General features: G+C 46.9%; 1 protein-coding gene and 2 non-coding genes across 15 annotated transcripts in view; 2 read left to right on the forward strand and 1 right to left on the reverse strand.

The window, feature by feature from the left end:
• Positions 1–4942: 4942 nt before the first annotated feature.
• Positions 4943–19222, forward strand: part of TRRAP (transformation/transcription domain associated protein) — a 136256-nt gene continuing 121976 nt past the window's right edge. For 9 of the 13 annotated variants that reach the window (XM_034964495.3, XM_034964499.3, XM_034964498.3 and 6 more), the window contains exons 1-5: positions 4943–5110; positions 7562–7722; positions 8454–8503; positions 16991–17101; positions 19086–19190. In XM_034964495.3, coding sequence (XP_034820386.1) covers positions 7623–7722; positions 8454–8503; positions 16991–17101; positions 19086–19190 — 366 coding nt within the window. In that variant the 5' untranslated portion in view covers positions 4943–5110; positions 7562–7622. Of the gene's footprint in view, positions 5111–5339; positions 5554–7561; positions 7723–8453; positions 8504–16990; positions 17102–19085; positions 19191–19222 lie in introns of those variants that run through there. The other 4 variants (XM_034964496.3, XM_055115147.2, XM_055115146.2 and 1 more) reach the window with 1 other exon arrangement.
• Positions 8172–8367, forward strand: LOC129398434 (small nucleolar RNA ZL1). The gene has a single exon (XR_008626257.1). It is a non-coding gene; the product is annotated as a small nucleolar RNA ZL1 (small nucleolar RNA).
• LOC112440610 (small nucleolar RNA U13) lies at positions 11470–11573 on the reverse strand. Its single transcript, XR_003028634.2, has one exon. It is a non-coding gene; the product is annotated as a small nucleolar RNA U13 (small nucleolar RNA).

The following is a 19222-nucleotide window of genomic DNA, read 5'->3' on the forward strand; positions in this document are numbered from 1 at the left end:
TTTGCCACCCAGGATTTTCTTTTCTTTTCTTTTCTTTTTTTTTGACGGAGTCTTGCTCTGTCACCCAGGCTAGAGCGCAGTGGTGTGATCTCAGCTCACTGCAACCTCTGGCTCCCAGGTTCAAGCAATTCTTCTGCCTCAGACTCCCAAGCAGCTGGGATTGCACACACCCGCCACCACGCCTGGCTAATTTTTTGTATTTTTTTTTTTTTTTTTTTTTAGTAGAGATGGGGTTTCGCCACGTTGGCCAAGCTGGTCTCGAACGCTAGACCTCAGGTGACCCACCCGCTTCAGCCTCTCAAAGTGCTGGGATTACAGGCATAAGCCACCGCGCCCGGCCAGGATTTTCCATAGGCGTTACTCTTATCCCATCACCACCACCACCACCCTCACAGTACCCATCTCTGCTCCATCCCATAGCAGACTGGGAAGCTTCACTCTTCCAGGGAGTATCCGATAAGGGAGGGGCAGGAAATCCTCTCAGAAGGCTAGGTTTCCTTTTCATTTTTTTCTTTTCCTTTTATTTTTTGAGATGGAGTCTCAAAAATGTTGCCTAGGCTGGAGTGCAGTGGCACGATCTTGGCTCACTGCAACCTCTGCCTCCTGGATTCAAGCGACTCTCCTGCCTCAGCCTCCTGAGTAGCTGGGATTACAGGCATGCACCACCATGCCCAGCTAATTTTGGTATTTCTTAGTAGAGATGGGGTTTCACCATGTTGGCCAGGCTGGCCTCGAACTCCCGGCCTCAACTGATCTGCCACCTCTGCCTCCCAAAGTGCTAGGATTACAGGCGTGAGCCACTGTGCCCAGTCCATAGAGCTAGCTTTTCTTTTTTCTTTTCTTTTCTTTCAGAGAGGGGTCTCTTTATGTTGCCCAGGTTAGTCTCAGACTCCTGACCACAAGCAATCCTCCCACCTCGGCCTCCAGAGTAGCAAGGATTACAGGTGTGCACCACCAAGTGCAGCTTGGCTTTCCTAAATTAATGTTCTTGGCTAGAAACAGAATTGGAGCCATGTATGTAATTTTAAATTTTCAAGTAGCCACAATTCAAAAAAGAAAAAGAAATAAGTGAAATCAATTTTAATGCTGTTACAAAACTCAACATATTCAAAATATCATCTCAACATATAATCAACGTAAAAATGATCAATAACCCGGGAGCAGTGGCTCACGCCTATAATCTCAACACTGTGGGAGGCCGAGGCAGGGGAGGCCAAGAGTTTGAGACCAGCCTGGCCAACACGGGGAACCCCAGTGGCAGGTGCTGTAATCCCAGCTACTCTGGAGGCTGAGGTACAGGAATCTCTTCAACCTGAGGGGCATAGGTTGCAGTGAGCCAAGATCGTGCCACTGCACTCTAGCCTTTTTGTTGTTGTTGTTGTTGTAAGGGTTCACCATCTCGTGTGCATTTTATGCTGAGATTTCATCTCCATTCAGATGGGCCACACTGCACATGGGGCTAGTGGCTACTGAAGTGGAAAGCACAGCACTCAGCTGCCTGGGTACAAATGCGTCTGACCATCCCAAGAGTCTTCCTGGTCATCCTCCTTTTTTTTTTTGAGACAGGTTCTCCCCCTGTTGCCCAGTGTGAAGTGCAGTGACACAATTGTGACTCACAGGTCACTGCACCCTCTAACTCTTAGGGTCAAGTGATCCTCCCACCTCAGCCTCCCAAGTAGCTCAGCTAATTTTTTAGATTTTTGGTAGAGATGGGGGTCTCACTATGTTGCCCAGGCTGGTCTTGAGCTCCTAGTCTCAAGTGATCCTCCTGCCTCAGCCTCCCAAAGTACTGGGATTACAGGCATAAGCCACTGTGTTCGGCCTCAAGAGTCATTTTTTTTTCCCACAGATTCTCCCAGTCTAGCCTATAGGGGCCACAAATACCTCTTACCGGGGTGACTTTGACCCTCCTCCCAGCATCCTCGCCTATGCCATGTGTCTGCGTGTCTGGTAGTTAGCATGTAGTTTGGTGCAAAGTAGATGCTTGTGGAATGGCTGAAAGAATAAGATGAGGCCTCCCCTTGATAACGCCCCCAAAGCCTTGAACATGACTCGGTGTTGGAAACCATTTGTCGGTGCCTTCTCTGGACTGACCTTGGACTGCTTTCACAGACACCATCTCATATGATCACAAGGCAGCACAGAGGGGACATTCTCTCCCCTGGCGAGGTGAGCATCGGTCAGAACAGACACTGAGGGCAGCCTTAACAGGCAATGCCTGGGGCCAAACGTCCAGAACAGTAGCCACAGGTAAGGGTCTGGGACCTGGGGACAGATCAGATGTTGTGAACAGTCAGACCTCATTCGCCTGGCTCTGGGGGGAGCGGTGGGGGAGGGACGGTGGCCTGTTTTGGTTAATTAAATTTTTCTGGGTAATGAAAAGTTCACACTTCTTTGGTGTCAATTCTTGTTGATGAAACTCTTTCTAAAGCAAGTTAGTGTTAGTTGGTCTGTTGGCCCTAGCAAGGTGGTATAATCAAATCTTTGGTCATTCGAGGGCAGCCGCCCTAGGGTCCGTATCCCTACCACACATCCTCGTTGTCCTGCATAGGAAATTAACTATGGGAGGTGGGGGGCCGCTGGGCAGGTAACAATGACTCGGAATCAGCTCCTGGGAGATGCATTTGGGGCTAAATCCTGGAGTAGCTTGGAGGGAGCAAAATGAGTTCAGGGATATCCTTTTTTTTTTTTTTTTTTTGAGATAGAGTCTTGCTCTGTCGTCCAGGCTGGAGTGCAGTGGTGCCATCTTGGCTCACTGCAACCTCCACCTCCTGGGTTCAAGCGATTCTCCTGCCTCAGCCTCCCAAATAGCTCGGATTACAGGTACCCACCACCACGCCTGGCTAATTTTTGCATTTTTAGTAGAGATAGGGTTTCACCATGTTGGCTAGGCTGGTCTCAAACTCCTGGCCTCAAGTGATCTGCCCGCCTCAGCCTCCCAAAGTGTTGGGATTACAGGTGTGAGCCACCGCGCCCGGCCTATTCCTTTGTTTTTTAGAGATAGGGCCTCTCCCTGTCGCCTAGGCTGGAGTGCAGTGGCATGATCATAGCTCACTGCAGAGTAGAACTCCTGGGCTTAAGCGATCCTCCTGCCTTAGCCTCCCGAGTAGCTGGGACTTCAGGTGCATGCCACCATGCCCTGCTAATTTTAAAAATATTTTTTAGAGATGGGGTCTCGCTGTGTTGCCCAAGCTGGTCTCGAATTCCTGGCCTGAAGCAATCCTCCCACCTCAGCCTCCTGAATAGCTGGGATTCCGAAAAAATCTCCAAAAATCCTGAAGGATTTTAAGCAGAGGAGTGAATGTGATCTAATTTACCTGATCAGGATGAAGTTGACACTGTCCCTCACCTCTAATTCAGGAGACAGATGAGAAAACAGGCAAAAATCATCAAAGTGTGATGACTAATTTGATAAGACGCTTAGGCCACCTGAAAGTGCAGGGATTTTGCCAATGTTAGGGCCAGGCTTGACTGTAGGTCTTTATCATATGCAATTGAGCCAAAACTTATTTTAAAAAAGCGTCTACAGCTGTTTTCCTAACTCCCCTCAAAAAACAATATTAAACAATCGTTTAGCACACTAATTTCAGCCCTCAAATATTTCAGTCTTCAACTTTGGACCTCTTATTTTTTTTTATCTTCTGTGACAAAGTCTCGCTCCCACCTCAGCCTCCCGAGTAGCTGGGACCACAGATGCCTGCCACTAAGCCCGACTAATTTTTTATTTTTTGCTAAGACGAGGTCTCGCTATGTTGCCCAGGCTGGTCATGAACTCCTGAACTCAAACAGTCCTCCCACCTTGGCCTCCTGAAATGCTGGGATTACAGGCATGAGCCATCACAGCCGGCTTGGACCTCCCACTTTTTTGGGGGCAGTGGAGGTAAGACAATAGCAGATTTTGCTTGCAAACAGGCAACCTCTTCCGTGATGGAAGGGCTATTCTGAGCCATTTTGTTTCTCCTGGGGCAGAATTAACTGGTACTAAGAACATCCATTCACAATCCCAGCATTTCAGCTGTGGCCTTGTTCTCGAGTGGCAACATTAAACGAGCAAGGAGCTTGTTTCAGAAAAGAGCACCTCCCCTCCAGGGTACTCACGGGCACTGAAACATTTATTTATTGCAGGGTGTGAAATGTGTCTAGGAAGGGAACATAATGATCTTGGTGGGTTAGTGATAAATGGGGTGAGGGTGGGGAGTAGGTGAAGGAAGGTGTAGGAGGTGGAACCAGGGCCTGGAGGTGGCCAAGTTCATGTCATGCTTCCACACTCTGTCCCTGTAACATGGTAACCATGGCGCCTGACTGTACCTTTCCCTTGGAGACACCTTTTGGTCCGGCCCATGCCACCTCCCCTGGCTCCATCCCACTCTATCCCTTCATTGCTCTGGCCTGGCCTGAGGCCTCTCTCCATCCAGTTTTGATGGAGGTAGCTCTGTCTGCCATGTGGATCCAGCCTCGGAGGTAAAGCAGCTGCAGAATCAATGGGGCCTTTCTGCACCTGGGCGGCCACTTCCAGAAAGCCCACCCGGACTTTCTTTTACTAACAGGGTCTCGGTCCATCTCCAGCCATCACCTTCCCAAAGACCCTCCTGGCCTCCTCTCCATTCTGCGGGCCGAGAAGAACCCCAGGAGAGCAGCGGGGACCGGGAGCGAGGAGTGGGGGTGGCAAACCCTACCCTGCCTGCCACCTTCAGTCCAGTGGTGGACAATACCTGGACCCCATCGCTGCCAAGTCGGGAAGCCGCCCCCGCACCCCCCCCCCCAGGTGCCCACCGCCCCCAGGGTCCCCGGGCATTCCCCGAGGCCTGGCTTCTGGGAGGAGACTCAGGGAAAAAGGAGCCCCTAGAACCTGGGCGCCGGCCCGGCCCCGTCATGGCTGTCGGGGATTTAAAGGGCCGGGACCCACCCGGACGGCGGACGCCCCTCCCCGTGCCCGCGCAGGCCGCACCCACTTGGGGGCGGCGCGCCGGGGCCTGGTGCTCGGTCGGCGGGTGCTGCCGCTTTAAGCGGGGGCGGGACTGCGCGCGGCCGAGCGGTTGCGACGAGGGCTCGGCTGGGGGTCGCCGGGGTCGCGGGCCGGGCCTGCAGGAGCCGGGCCGCCGAGGTCGGGGTAAGTTGGCGGGCGGGCGTCCGAACGGCCCCGGGAGGTGCGCGCGGCCCTCAGGCGCGAGGAGGCCTCTGCGGCGCGGCGGCTCCGCGGAGGGATGGAGCTGGGGGCTCCGAGCGCCCCGGGATCCCCTAGGCCCCAGCCAGAGCCCACCCGGGGCTGCGGGGCCGACGGCGTTTGCGGCCGAGCTGAGAGGAAGCTGTGGGAGGCGCAGCGCTCGCGGGCGCGGGAATTGGCGCTCGGCGCTCGCCGTAGCTCGGCCTGGGACGCGGTCGCGGAGCGCCCGGGACGGCGACCAAAGGAGGGAACCGGAGGGCCGTTTGTGAGCTGAGAGGTCGGGTGGGACGTTGGGGGCCTGTCCCTCCGGAGGCGCCCCCCGGCCAACCTGGCACCTCCGGGCCTCTGCGCCGGCACTGGACTCGTTAGGCCCAGCGCGGGGAGCGAAGGTAGCGGCGACCACAGCGCCCCCTCTGGCCCGGCGGCGCCGCCTCAGGCAGGGCTTGGCGGGGTCTGGGGGCGGCGGGGCAGTTTGTCCCCAGGAGTAGGAGCAGGCGCGGCGCCAGCCCGGCCTGGGCCTTCGGCGTCCGGGGTGGTGAAGTTGCTTTCCCTCAGACACGCAGAATGGGGGCGTTTCCCCCCGGCCAGGGCCCCCAGGCTCCGCGGGACCCCGGGAAATGGAAGAGTTGACGACTTCCGTGGGAAGGGGGAAGTTTGGACAGGACTAGGGAGGTTCTTAGGCAGGGAGAGGCCGTGACCCCGAGTCTTGGGTCCCCTGGGATGGGGATGGGCAGGGAGAGGCCGTGACTTCCGAGTCTTGGGTACCCTGGGATGGGGATGGGCAAGGAGAGACCGTAACCCCGAGTCTTGGGTCCCCTCGGATGGGGATGGATAGGGAGAGACCGTGATCCCGAGTCCTGGGTCCCCTCGGATGGGGATGGGCAGGGAGAGTCCGTGACCCCCATGCCTTGGGCCGATGGAGATGGGGAAGGGGGTGTCACCTGAAACAGGCAGTTGCCAGGTTCCCTAGCAGGGCTTGACAGACTCCCCCGCCTTGGTTTCCTTCGTGGCTTTTCCTACCCGGAGCCAGAGGGCTGGGGCTTCTGGTGGGCTTGTTGTGGGACACCTGTGGGCATGCTCTCTGCATGGAAGAAGGGTTTTTGGTGTCTAGGAGAGAGTGGCCGGAAGGAGCTCTCTAGTGTCACCTGTGTCAGCTGCAAAGCAGTGTATCCGGTAGGCCTGCAAAGGAGGTCCTGGTGTGTCTGTTGAAAGAAAACGAAGCCATGAAACCACCTGTTAGTGCAGAGCGGGATTATGCAAGGAGGAGGGGTGAAAGCAACTTATTTCACCAGCTTCTCGGGATACTTTGTGACACCTGTTAAAATAGAAACCAAGTCTCCATCTGTGTGTCAGCTGGGAGCAGCCACTGAGTGCCTACTGCCTGGCAGCTACAAACAGAATTTATAGTTTCCCGTGCCCGTCACGTAACCACAGTCTGGAGGGGTGCTGCTTGGGAGCCCACCTTTGGCACTTGGGGATTTTGATGTCCGCTGAAGTTTGGAAACCAGTCACACGTACGACCAAGGTTGCCCCAATCCAGCCTGCTGCCTGCGTTTTTTTTTTGTTGTTGTTGTTGTTTTTTTTCCGAGACTGAACCTTGCTCTATTGCCCAGGATGGAGTGCAGTGGCACAATCTTGGCTCACTGCAATCTCCAGCTCCTGGGTTCAAGTGATTCTCCTGCTTCAGCTTCCTGAGTAGCTGGGATTACAGGTGCCCGCTACCACGCCTGGCTAATTTTTGTATTTTTAGTAGAGATGGGGTTTCATCATGTTGGCTACGCTGGTCTGGAACTCCTGACCTCGTGATCTCCCTGCCTTCGCCTTCCAAAGTGCTGGGATTCCAGGTGTGAGCCACTGCGCCTGGCCTGCTGCATGATTTTATACCGCCCATGAGCTAAGAATGGTTTTATATTTTTAAATGGCTGGGGAAAAGAGGAAGGATATTTCATGGTAAATGAGAGTTATATGAAATTCAGATTTCAGTGTCCATAAATAAAGTTTTATTGGAACACAGCCTCACTCATTTATTTACATGTTGTCTGTCTGTGACTGCTTTCTGGTTATAGCAGAGCTGAGTAGTTGTGACAGACTGCGTGGCCACAAAGATTAAAATATCTACTATGTGGCTCTTTACAGAAAATGTTTGCCAACCCCTGACTCAGAGAAAGAGAAAATACCGTAGGAAGGAACAGTATCTGCATACAAAAATCGTGTTTCAAAATTAATAGACAAAATGGAGTTGGGTAAACTTCATATTAAAAAAACCAGAAGGAATAGTGTTAGATTCTGGATTAAGATGAAAGCGTATCGATTATGTAGGCCTTTAGGTAAGATTTTCACAGAGATTGTGATCCTGTGCCCTCCGTAAATTGACTAACTCTATGCTTCTTTTCATAGGCTGGTTGAACTCATGGACCTGATACTTTTCTCTTGAGAAGCAAACCAGCCCAAAAGAAAAATGGCGTTTGTTGCAACGCAGGGGGCCACGGTGGTTGACCAGACCACTTTGATGAAAAAGTACCTTCAGTTTGTGGCAGCTCTCACAGATGTGAATACACGTGAGTTGATCCTTTTTGTCATTAAGAAATGCATAAATAAGGCCAGATGTGGTGGCTCACGTCTGTAATCCCAGCATTTTGGGAGGCCGAGGCGGGTGGATCACCTGATGTCAGGAGTTTGGGACTAGCCTGGCCAACATGGTGAAACCACGTCTCTACTAAAATACAAAAATTAGCCAGGTGTGGTGGCTCACGCCTGTAGTCCCAGCTACTTGGGAGGCTGAGGCAGGAGGATCGCTTGAACCCGGGAGGCAGAGGTTGCAGTGAGCTGAGATCGCACCACTGCACTCCAGCCTGGGTGACAGAGCGAGACTCCCTCTCAAAAAAAAAAAAAAAAAAAAAAAGAGAAATGCATAAATATGACACATTTATCTCAGCTCAGATGTTGTGTACTTTGAGATTAATCGTAGCAGTAACTTTTATTCTCATTTTCCTTTTCTCTACCTTGTAGAGAAGCAAAGTGATGAGTAATACTGGCTGGAGCCCCAAAGAGGCACGTGTGTGTGTTTGTGTGTGTGTGTATATGCTTGTCAGTGCATGCACGTGTGTGTCTGGGAGTACAAATGTGTGCGACTGGTTGTAGGGAACTAGCTATGTGCCTTCTATTAGGCCATGACAGTCAAACTGATAAGATCTGATTGCTTCTCTTAAATTACTAAATCCAAGTTTTGCATTAACATAATTTCCTTAACATAATTTCAATTACCTGATGCTTGTTTTGCTGTTCACAGCTGATGAAACAAAGTTGAAAATGATGCAAGAAGTTAGTGAAAATTTTGAGGTATGAGCATTATATTTTCTATTTTTCATTTTGAGGTAAATATTCTTATGCACTTTCCTGTCCTGCTTTGTCAGTCTTTTTACTAGCAACTCAAAGATCATTGTCTTTGTTCAAGTAATTTAGTATATTTCGAAACTGAAATCTGAAACTTTGTACACAGTGTTTTCCGTCTTCACGCTGGTGATAGCGAACCCCATACCATGTTGAGGATTGTCAGTTTTGTTTTGGTTGGTTTAAAAACATTTTTTCATTTTAAAATATGGTAGCTCTTTTAGGCTACCATGCCTGTTGGGATGCACTCAGATTTATTCTTGTATTTTTCTTTCTTTCTTTTCTTTTTTTTTTTTTTTTTTTGAGATGGAGTTTCGCTCTTGTCGCCCAGGCTGGGGTGCAGTGGCGTCATCTTGGCTCACTGCAACCTCTGCCTTCCGGGTTCAAGCAGTTCTCCTGACTCAGCCTTCAGAGTAGCTGAGACTATAGGTGCCTGCTACCATGCCTGGGTAATTTTTGTATTTTTAGTAGAGACGGGGTTTCACCATGTTGCTCAGGCTGGCCTTGAACTCCTGACCTCAGGTGATCTACCTGCCTCAGCCTCTCAAGGTGATAGCATTACAGGCGTGAGCCACCTCACCTGGCGTGTTTATTGTCTTTTTTGAGGCAGAATCTGGCTGTGTCGCCCAGGCTGGAGTGCAGTGGCGTGATCTTGGCTCACTGCAACCTCCGCCTCCCGGATTCAAGCGATTCTCCTGCCTTAGCCTCCCAAGTAGTTGGGATTACAGGTGTGCACCACACCCGGCTGATTTTTGCATTTTTAGTAGAGACCGGGTTTCACCATGTTGGCCAGGCTGGCCTTGAACTCCTTACCTCAGGTGATCCTCCTGCCTTGGCCTCCCATAGTGCTGGGATTACAGGCATGGGCCACTGTGCCCGGCCGAGATGCACTCAGATTTATGTTGTGAATTTGTTATGTTCAGGTAATTTGATGGTGTATTCTTATGCAATGAGATCTGGATGTCATTTCTGGTTCTGCTAATTAGAACATCTGTGACCTTGATCAAGAAAGAACTTTCTCTCTTGTGGACCTCACATCCTACAATTGTATATTGTCCTGCATGTCCCTCAGACACTTTTCGTTTTTCTTCAGTCTTTTTTCTTTTTGTCCTTTAGATTGGATAATTTCTGATCTTCTGAGAATTTTTTTGTTATCTGCAACTTGCTGGGTTTTTCTTAGAATTTCAGTTTATTTTTTTTATTTTTTAAAATTTTAGTTATTGTGGTTTCAGTTCTAGAATTTCCATTTGGTTCTTCATACATTTCATTTATCTGCAGATTCCCCATCTTTGTTTATTAAGACCATATTCTTATGTTTTGAACATATTTACTGTATGAGGGCTGCTTTCAAGTCTTCAAGTATTAAAGCCAACATTTGGGCTATATGAAGGTCAATTTCTATTGGCTGTGGGCCATGTTATCCTGTTTCTTTGTCTAGTAATTTATATATCTGGAGACAAGGTCTTACTGTCATCCAGGCTGGAGTGCAGTGGTACAATTTCAGCTCACAGCATCCTCAACCTCTTGGGCTCAGGTGAGCCTCCCACTCAGCCTCTTAAGTAGCTGGGACTACAGGCATGCACTACCACGCCTGGCTAATTTTTGTATATTTTGTAGAGATGCAGTTTCACCATGTTGCCCAGGCTGGTCTCAAACTCCTGGACTCAAACGATCCACCCACCTCGGCCTCCCAAAGTGCTGGGATTATGGATGTGAGCCACTGTGCCCAACCGTCTAGTAATTTTTTTACTGTACAGTGGACATTACTTGTGAGACATCATAGGGACTCTAGATGTGTTATCTCCCTCGGAAGAATGTTGACATTTTGTCGTAGTAGGCAGTTCAGTTACCAGTTGATGCCACTGAATTTGCGTAGGCTTGGTTTTATGCTTTGGGGAGGATCTGTGGATAGCCCAGGGTCTTTCCCAGGTCTCTAACTTGGTGGGATTCAACCTCAAATTCTGCCTGTGGATCTCATCAGAGGTTGATTTTAGGCTTTGTTGCGGTTGGTCTAGAATAGGCCTTATTCTAGGACATGGTCTAGCTGGATGTGTGAGGTCTGGGAGGTTATTAAGATGTTAAGTAGGTCTTTGCACTCAGGCTAGGCTTGAAATCCAGCATCCTCTAACATTGCTAGATGTATGGTATCTTCATTCATCTTGCAATCTTTTTTTTGTTTGTTTTTGTTTTTAAGATAGGGTCTCCCTCTGTCACCCAGGCTGGAGTACAGTGGTGTGGTCACAGCTCATTGCAGTCTCAACTTCCTGGGCCCACCTCAGCCTCTGGAGTAGCTGGGACCACAGGTGTGCACCACCATGCCCCACTAATTTTTGTATTTTTAGTAGAGATGGGGTTTCGCCTTGTTGCCCAGGCTGGTCACAAACTCCTGACCTTAAGCGATCCACCCACCTCAGCCTCCCAAAGTGCTAGGATTACAAACGTGAGCCACCACGCCCGGCCGCATCTCTCAGTCTTAAAGCAGGTACATTGTGGTGAGCTTCAGGCAGTGTCACCCTGTGTGTGTGCAGTCCAGCCCTCAGCTGTCCTCACTGGAGACACTCCCCATTCCCTTGCTCTGTGGTTTGCTTTTCTCTGGTGCTGTGCCCTGCAGATTCCAGCCACTTTAGCTCTCCTGAACACTGAGGATTTTACTCCTCAGCTCAGCAGGCCCTGACCCCTGCTTGGACCCAACTTGCTGAACCCCAGTTGGAAAATTGTACCTAGGCAGAGAGCCATGGTGGTCATGGGACTAAGCATGTAAATTTCCCTTCTCCTGGGAGTCATGCTCCGGTACTGGCCCTAATCCAACACCTGAAAAAAGTTATCTCGTATTTTGCACAACTTTTTGGTTTACCTGGGTACCAGTTAGTCTCATAGACAGATGAGAAAGTCACGTTTGTTACTTATTTTTTTCACATCAGATGGGTAATGTGCTGACATACCCAGCACATTTGAGGGAGGCACGTCTCACACATGAGCATGAAACCCCAATCATCACACTTACAAACTACAAAAGGATCACGTTTCCATTTTTATTATTTGATTAAAAAAAATTTTAAGAGACAGGGTCTTGCTGTACAGTGGTGCAGTCACAGCTCACTGCAGCCTTGAACTCCTGGGCTCAAGTGGTCCTCCTGAGTAGCTGGGACTACAGATGCAAGACACTATGCTTGGCTAATTTTTTTTTTTTTTTTTTTTTTTTTAGAGACAGGGTCTCGCTGTTACCCAGTCTGGTTGAACTCTGGGCTCAAGCGATCCTCCTGCTTTGGCTTCCCAAGGTGCTGGTATTACAGGTGTAACCCGCTGTGCCCAGCCAACATTTCTTTTTTTTAATATGAGGATAATAGTCTAAGAACAATAGAGAAAATACTCCCTAGCTTCCGTAAGGTCTTTTGTATTAATAAACATTAAATACATGTTAGTGGGGTTGAATCAAATACCCTACTATCTGTAGTAATGGATAGTATTTTAGCTTTTTTTTAATAGACATTTTCAAGGACTTGTTGCCTTGAGCTGAGCTAGAAAAAAAACTTGAGATATTTAGAGATCTAGCTAAAGAGCTTTCTCTTCTGCCCAAGCTGCTAAAACAAGCTGTTTAAAATATATATATATATGAAGAGGTGAGAGGCAGAAGAGGATACCCTGCATTCTGCATTTTATTGGAAGAACTGATCTGAGAGAACCATAGTCCTGGCAGGTTTGTTGGAGAGGCTGAAATCATAGGCAGTCTGTGAACCTGCAGGAACAAGCCAGTGAGTCAGGGCACCAAGTGTGGACATACGGCTATCTGGATTAAATATCTGTAAATATCTGACCCTTTTGAGGTTTTGAGACTTTATTCTCCTTTTTAGTATTTGCAATTAGCAGGTTACCTCCTTCCTGGCTTTTGGTCTCAGATGCATTGATTAGCAACTAAAAGTTAGTGGGGCAAGTCTGGGTGTGGTGGCTGACGCCTGTAATCCCAGAACTTTGGGAGGCCGAGGCGGGTGGATCACTTGAGGCCAGGAGTTCGAGACCAACCTGGCCAACATGGTGAAACACTGTCTCTACTCCAAATACAAAAATCTAGCCGAGCATGGTGGCATATGCCTGGCCTGTAGTCCCAGCTACTGGGAAGGCTGAGGCAGAGAATCACTTGAACCTGGGAGATAGAGGTTGCAGTGAGCCGAGATCATGCCATTGCACTCCAGCCTGGGCAACAATATATATATATCGATATCTATCAAGATAGATAGATATAGATAGATATAGATATCTAGATAGATATAGCTATCTAGATAGATAGAGATAGATATCGATATCTATCGAGATAGATATCGATATCTATCCAGATCTAGATAGATATCGATATCTATCCAGATCTAGATAGATATCGATATCTATCCAGATCTAGATAGATATCGATATCTATCCAGATCTAGATAGATATCGATATCTATCCAGATCTGGATAGATATCGATATCTATCCAGATCTGGATAGATATCGATATCTATCCAGATCTAGATAGATTTCTATATCTATCCATATCTAGATAGATATCGATATCTATCTAGATCTGGATAGATATCGATATCTATCCAGATCTAGATAGATATCGATATCTATCTCTATCAATATCTATATCTATCTCTATGCGAGGCAGTATAGTTAGGGCTTTTCCAAGTAATGACTTTTGCAATCTGTGTATCAACATTTACCTTAAATGAAATTCAGATGACTGAATTCTTCAAAGAATTAAATACTAGAATGACCATCAAGAAGCAGTTCTCTTAAGTTACTACCACCCAGAAAAATGTTTAAATGAAGTGAGTGAAATTTAAAAACTCCCAGTGATTTCAGGAGTCTTACAGATTCATTATTAAATGGGCCATCTTTCAAGACAAAATAAACCCTCAGGTTAGGAATCACATGAACAATTTATCTGGATCAAAAAACTGGTGGCTGAGTTGAGATACTTGCAGAATAACCAGGCAGCTTGTTGAATGAATCTTTTTTTAATTATAAAAAATTTTTTTAGAGACAACGTCTTGCTATGGAGTATAGTACCTATTCACAGGCGCCATCATAGCACACCACAGCATTGAACTCCTGGGCTCAAATGATCTTCCTGCTTCAGCCCCCAAGTAGCAGGGACTACAGGCATGCACCACCATGCTCAGCTTGAGTGAATCTTTTTAACTGGAGAAATTCTCTTTTTTTTTAGACATGTTCTTGTTATGTTGCCCCAGCTGGTCTTGAACTCCTCGGCCCAAACAATAGTCCCACCTTGTCTTCCTAAATAAAGTGCTAGGATTACAGGTGTGAGTCACTGTGCCCAGCCCTACTAGAGACATTTGAAATGCAGATATTTGAAAGCTGTATAATCAGTAGTTAATATGGACTTACATGCAAATATGTTTGACTTCTTGATAACCTGGCAGTTAGTTCAGTGTTCCAGCAAGAATCGTCTCCCTCTTTTCCTTGAATCCTTGGTTGTGGGTGTTTCATAAAAAGTCTTAACCTTTAAGGGTAAAAGGTGCCAAACACAGTTCTTCTGCCCGACAAATGCACTGTCTTCTTGGAGAGAAGCTATTTGATTCCTGCACAGCTCCTGGGGCCGCCTCCCATACAGTGTTCTGTGTGAGTGGAGGCCCCAGAAATCTGCACTGAGTTGGCCCAGGAGACAGGTGCTCAGGTGTGTTAGCTGGGCGTGGTGGTGGGCTCTGTAATCCCAGCTACTCTGGAGGCTGAGGCAGGAGAATCACTTGAACCTGGAGGTGGAGGTTGCAGTGAGCCGAGATTGTGCCATTGCACTCCAGCCTGGTGACAAGAGTGAAACTCCGTCTCAAAAAAAAAAAAAAAAACTGCAATGGTTTTCTTTCCTTGCTCCATACTGCTTTCTGATTTTTGACTTTCACTGTCCTTCCTTTATAGACCCCTCTTCTGAAGTTACATTATGTTATAGACAACTCCAGATCTTTCTCTTTAGCCCCACATTTAACTGCCCAGGTGTCTGGTCTCACCAGCTTGTCAGACTCCTGATAGTAAAAGTTGAACTCCAGGACAGGTGCGGTGGCTCCCGCCTGTAATCCCAACACTTTGGGAGGCTGAGGCGGCGGATCACGAGGTCAGGAGATCGAGACCATCTTGGCTAACACGGTGAAACCCCGTCTCTACCAAAAATACAAAAAATTAGCCGGGCCTGGTGGCGGACGCCTGTAGTCCCAGCTACTTGGGAGGCTGAGGCAGGAGAATGGCGTGAACCTAGGAGGCAGAGCTTGCAGTGAGCCGAGATCACGCCACTGCACTCCAGCCTGGGTGACAGAGAGAGACTCCATCTCAAAAAAAAAAAAAAAAGTTGAACTCCAGTCCAGATGTGGCGGCTCATGCCTGTAATTCCAGCACTTTGGGAGGCCAAAGCAGGTGGATCACCTGAGATCAGGAATTCAAGACCAGCCTGACCAATATGGTGAAACCCTATCTCCACTTAAAAAAAAAAAGTTAGCCAGGCGTGGTGGCTTATGCCTGTAGTCCCAGCTACTCGAGAGGCTGAGGCAGGAGAATCACTTGGATCCTGGAGGCAGAGTTTGCAGTGAGCCAAGATCACGCCATTGCACTCCAGCCTGGGCGACAGAGTGAGACTCCGTCTCAAAAAAAACTTAAAAGTTGAACTCCTTTCTCTTATGCTTCCTTCTCCATCATGCTGAACTCTGTTGATATGCCTTTTACACTCGTGCTTTCTCTTGATTTTGTGCCTTTGCATGTGCTTTTCTTAGAATCTTCTTTTCTACCTTTTCATGGGTAGCTCCTACTTGCCTTTCAAGTTTTAGTGTAAATGTCACTTCTTCAGGAAGGTGTCCTCCGCCCTTGGTTACATTTAGTAAATGATGTCTCACAGTTATATGTTCCCTTAGTTGTTGGCATATCCCCCTTCATGGTTCTGTATCCTTAGTCTTTTTGTTTGATATCTGTCTTTCTTCTGCTGCTGCCTCCCCCATCTCTGAGGGCATGAATATTATGTGTTCTGTTCATTATTTTATCCCTTTTGAGCACATGATAGGAGTTTAGTAAATATTTGTTGAATGAATAAGTGAAGCATTAAACAAGAAAAAGGATTTGGGTATTAGATATACTTGATTTGAATCCACTTCCAAAACTTTACTTTTTTTTTTTTTTTTTTTTTTTTCGATATGAGGTCTTGCTATATTGCCCAGGCTGGCCTCGAATTCCTGGGCTCCAGTGATCCTCCCACTTCAGCCTCCTGAGTAGCTGGGACTACAGACCAGCTAGTGTGCCCATTTTCAAAACTTAACCTCTTAGATCCTCTTTCCTTATCTGTGAAATGGAGATAATACCTATCTTAGAGATAATACCCATCTCAGACTAAATGAGAAAGACTAAAAGGTACACAGCACAGTATTTGACATGTAAGTGCTCTGTAAATAACAGCACAACACTTCCGAGCATTTCCTGTAGGCAGTGTTAGAAACTTCATAAACTTTGCATATATTAACTCATGCAGTCTTCACAATAGTCCTATAAGGAAGGCGGGAAATAATATCCCCAGAGTTTAGGTAACTGTCCAAAGTTTCTACTTCCTAAGTGGGACCCAGAAACTGCCCTAGTATCTTCATGCTGTAGTTTTATTTCCTATTCCCCTTTTTTTTTTTTTTAAAAAAAAAAATAGAGACAGAATCTCATGCTGTTGCCTAGGCTGGTGTGCAGTGGCATCATCATAGCTCACTGCTGCCTTGAACTCCCGGTCTGAAGTGATCCTTTTACTTCAGCCCTCTGAGTAGCTAAGACCACAGCACAGGCACGTGCCACAATGCCCTGCTTTTTAAAAAACATTTTTTGTAGAGATGGAGTCTTGCTCTGTTGCCCAGGCTGATCTTGAACTTCTGGGCTCAAGGGATCCTCCTGCCTCGGCCTCCCAAAGTGGTGGGATTACCGGCATGAGCTACAGTGCCCAGCCCTTCCTATTCTACTTTTAAAATCAGTACTAGGATCAATAATGGATTAGATTAGATTATAATATAATTAGTATACATCTAATTAGCACATAATGAATATACATCTAACTAATACATTGGTTTGCTCAGGCTCTTCGTTTTCCAGATCAAGAAACTGAGACCTAGAAGCTAAATAATTTCATAGAGGTTTCATACTTAGATCGTGGCAGAGACAAGCTAGTACAGGTTCCAGGTTCAGCATTTCCCAAAGGATTGGTATTTCTAATTTTAATAGGAAAAGTTAGCATTTAGTTTTCCTGAACTGGATTTCAGAAATACAATCATCCTAATTTAAAATTATGTTATTACTAAATAATACAAGTAGCACAAATTTGCTTTTGGCTAAAATGTTTTATATTCCTTTGCAGTTATTATAATGTGTAAATTTGAAATGAAAATACATACACATAACTGAATGGGGTCTTTTATTTTTGCACAATTAGAATGTCACGTCATCTCCTCAGTATTCTACATTCCTAGAACATATCATCCCTCGATTCCTTACATTTCTCCAAGATGGAGAAGTTCAGTTTCTTCAGGAGAAACCAGCACAGGTAATGTAAAAAAATAACATGAGAAGACAAGGGTGCTGTGGGATTGTGACCAGTTACGAATTAACTCAGAAAACTTACGGTTCCACTTAAAAACGAAAGAGGTTTTGTCACATAAGGATAACTTTGTTCAAGACCGCTGCCTCCTCAGTTACATGTCTTGGTTTGATTTTTGTCTAGGACGTCTCTTTTACAATTTAAATTATTCACATTTGCCAACTGATGACATGTGTGTACACTGTTTACTATAGACCAGTGCAAATGTATACAGAAGAAGGAATGACCACCCCCCATACCTATTGCTTAGCTCCAATCTTACAATCTTACTGTCTTATTAATGTCAGTTCTTTTTTTTTTTTTTTTTTTTTTTTTTAAAGATAAGGTCTCACTCTGTCACCCAGTCTGGAGTGCAGTGGTGCCATCATAGCTCACTGCAGCCTTGACTTCTTGGGATCAGGTGATCATCCCACCTCAGTCTCCCCAGTAGCTGGGACTACTGGTGTGCGCCACAATGCCTGGCTAATTTTTAAAAAATTTTCTGTAGAGAATGGGGGTCTTGCTATGTTGCCCAGGCTGGTCTTGAACTCCTGAGCTCAATAGATCCTCCTTCCTCAGCCTCCCAAAATTCTGGTATTACAGGTGTGAGCCACTACGCCTAGCCTAGTGTCAGTTCTTATAGCTCATGGTCAATTTTGTTTTATCGACACGCCCCCAACACACTGTTCATACCTCCCTACCTTGATCATTTAGAAATAGTCCATATATATATATATATATTTTTTTTTTTTTTTGGGAGACGGAGTCTCGCTCTGTCACCCAGGCTGGAGTGCAGTGGCACGAACTCAGCTCACTGCAATCTCTGCCTCCCAGGTTCAAACAATTCTCCTGCCTCAGCCTCCCAAGCAGCTGGGATTACAGGTGCATGCCACCATGCCCGGCTAGTTTTTGTATTTTAGTAGAGACCATGTTGGCCAGGCTGGTCGTGAACTCCTGACCTCAGGTGATCCGCCCACCTCGGCCTCCCAAAGTGCTGAGACTACAGGCGTGAGCCACTGCGCCCGGCTTACCACTTTTTCTATAAATATTTCAGCATGTAGCTCTTTTTTTTTTTTTTTTTTGAGATGGAGTCTCGCTCTGTTGCCCAGGCTGAAGTGCAGTGGCGCAATCTCAGCTCACTGCGAGCTCCACCTCCCGGGTTCACACCATTCTCCTGCCTCAGCCTCCCGAGTAGCTGGGACTACAGGCGCCTGCCACCACGCCCAGCTAATTTTTTGTATTTTTTTTTGTAGAGACAGGGTTTCACCATGTTAGCCAGGATGGTCTCGATCTCCTGACCTCGTGATCTGCCCACCTCGTCCTCCCAAAGTGCTGGGATTACAGGCATGAGCCACCGCGCCCGGCCCAGCATGTAGCTCTTAAAAATAACTTTTAAAAAACATTCCCATAATACCCGCTTATTAGTAAATAAAGTATTTTTATATCATGCCAGTGCAAGACCTTACATATTTGACGTTTTAGTTGTCAGCTCCACAGACAGAATCACAGAAGCTTAGTACAGCTCATGATGTAACTAGTCCTTGGGCCCAAGGTAGTTGGCGATAGCATTATGGGAGCTAATGCGAGATGGTAAGGGGAGATCCCAAACTATGTTCAGTTTGTGTTTTGCTCTTTTATCTTCAATGAACTCCATGTTCGTACACCAATGTCCGTTGGACTTACTGATAAGCCGTGGAAGGGGAGAAATTGGCTTAGTCGATTTGGTACAGAGTTGTAGAAATACTGAAAATGATCATCTGCAGTACTTACTTTGGGTTACATTTAAGTAGTTTCTAGGACTGCTTCAAAAACTGGGTCCATTTTGTAGGATGGTGGTTCATTCCTAGTGCTGGGTGTAAACAGCTGTGTGACACTTGCAGAGTGTGAGATAATTAATTTGGAACCCTTGGAAGTATTTTTATCCTTACATTTATTTATTTTTTCTTGCCAGCAACTGCGGAAGCTCGTACTTGAAATAATTCATAGAATACCAACCAACGAACATCTTCGTCCTCACACAAAAAATGTTTTGTCTGTGATGTTTCGCTTTTTAGAGGTAAGTTTTGAGAATTAATTCTTGTCATATAG

This window comes from Pan paniscus, chromosome 6, assembly GCF_029289425.2.
Source record: "Pan paniscus chromosome 6, NHGRI_mPanPan1-v2.0_pri, whole genome shotgun sequence".
Lineage (NCBI taxonomy): Eukaryota > Metazoa > Chordata > Mammalia > Primates > Hominidae > Pan > Pan paniscus.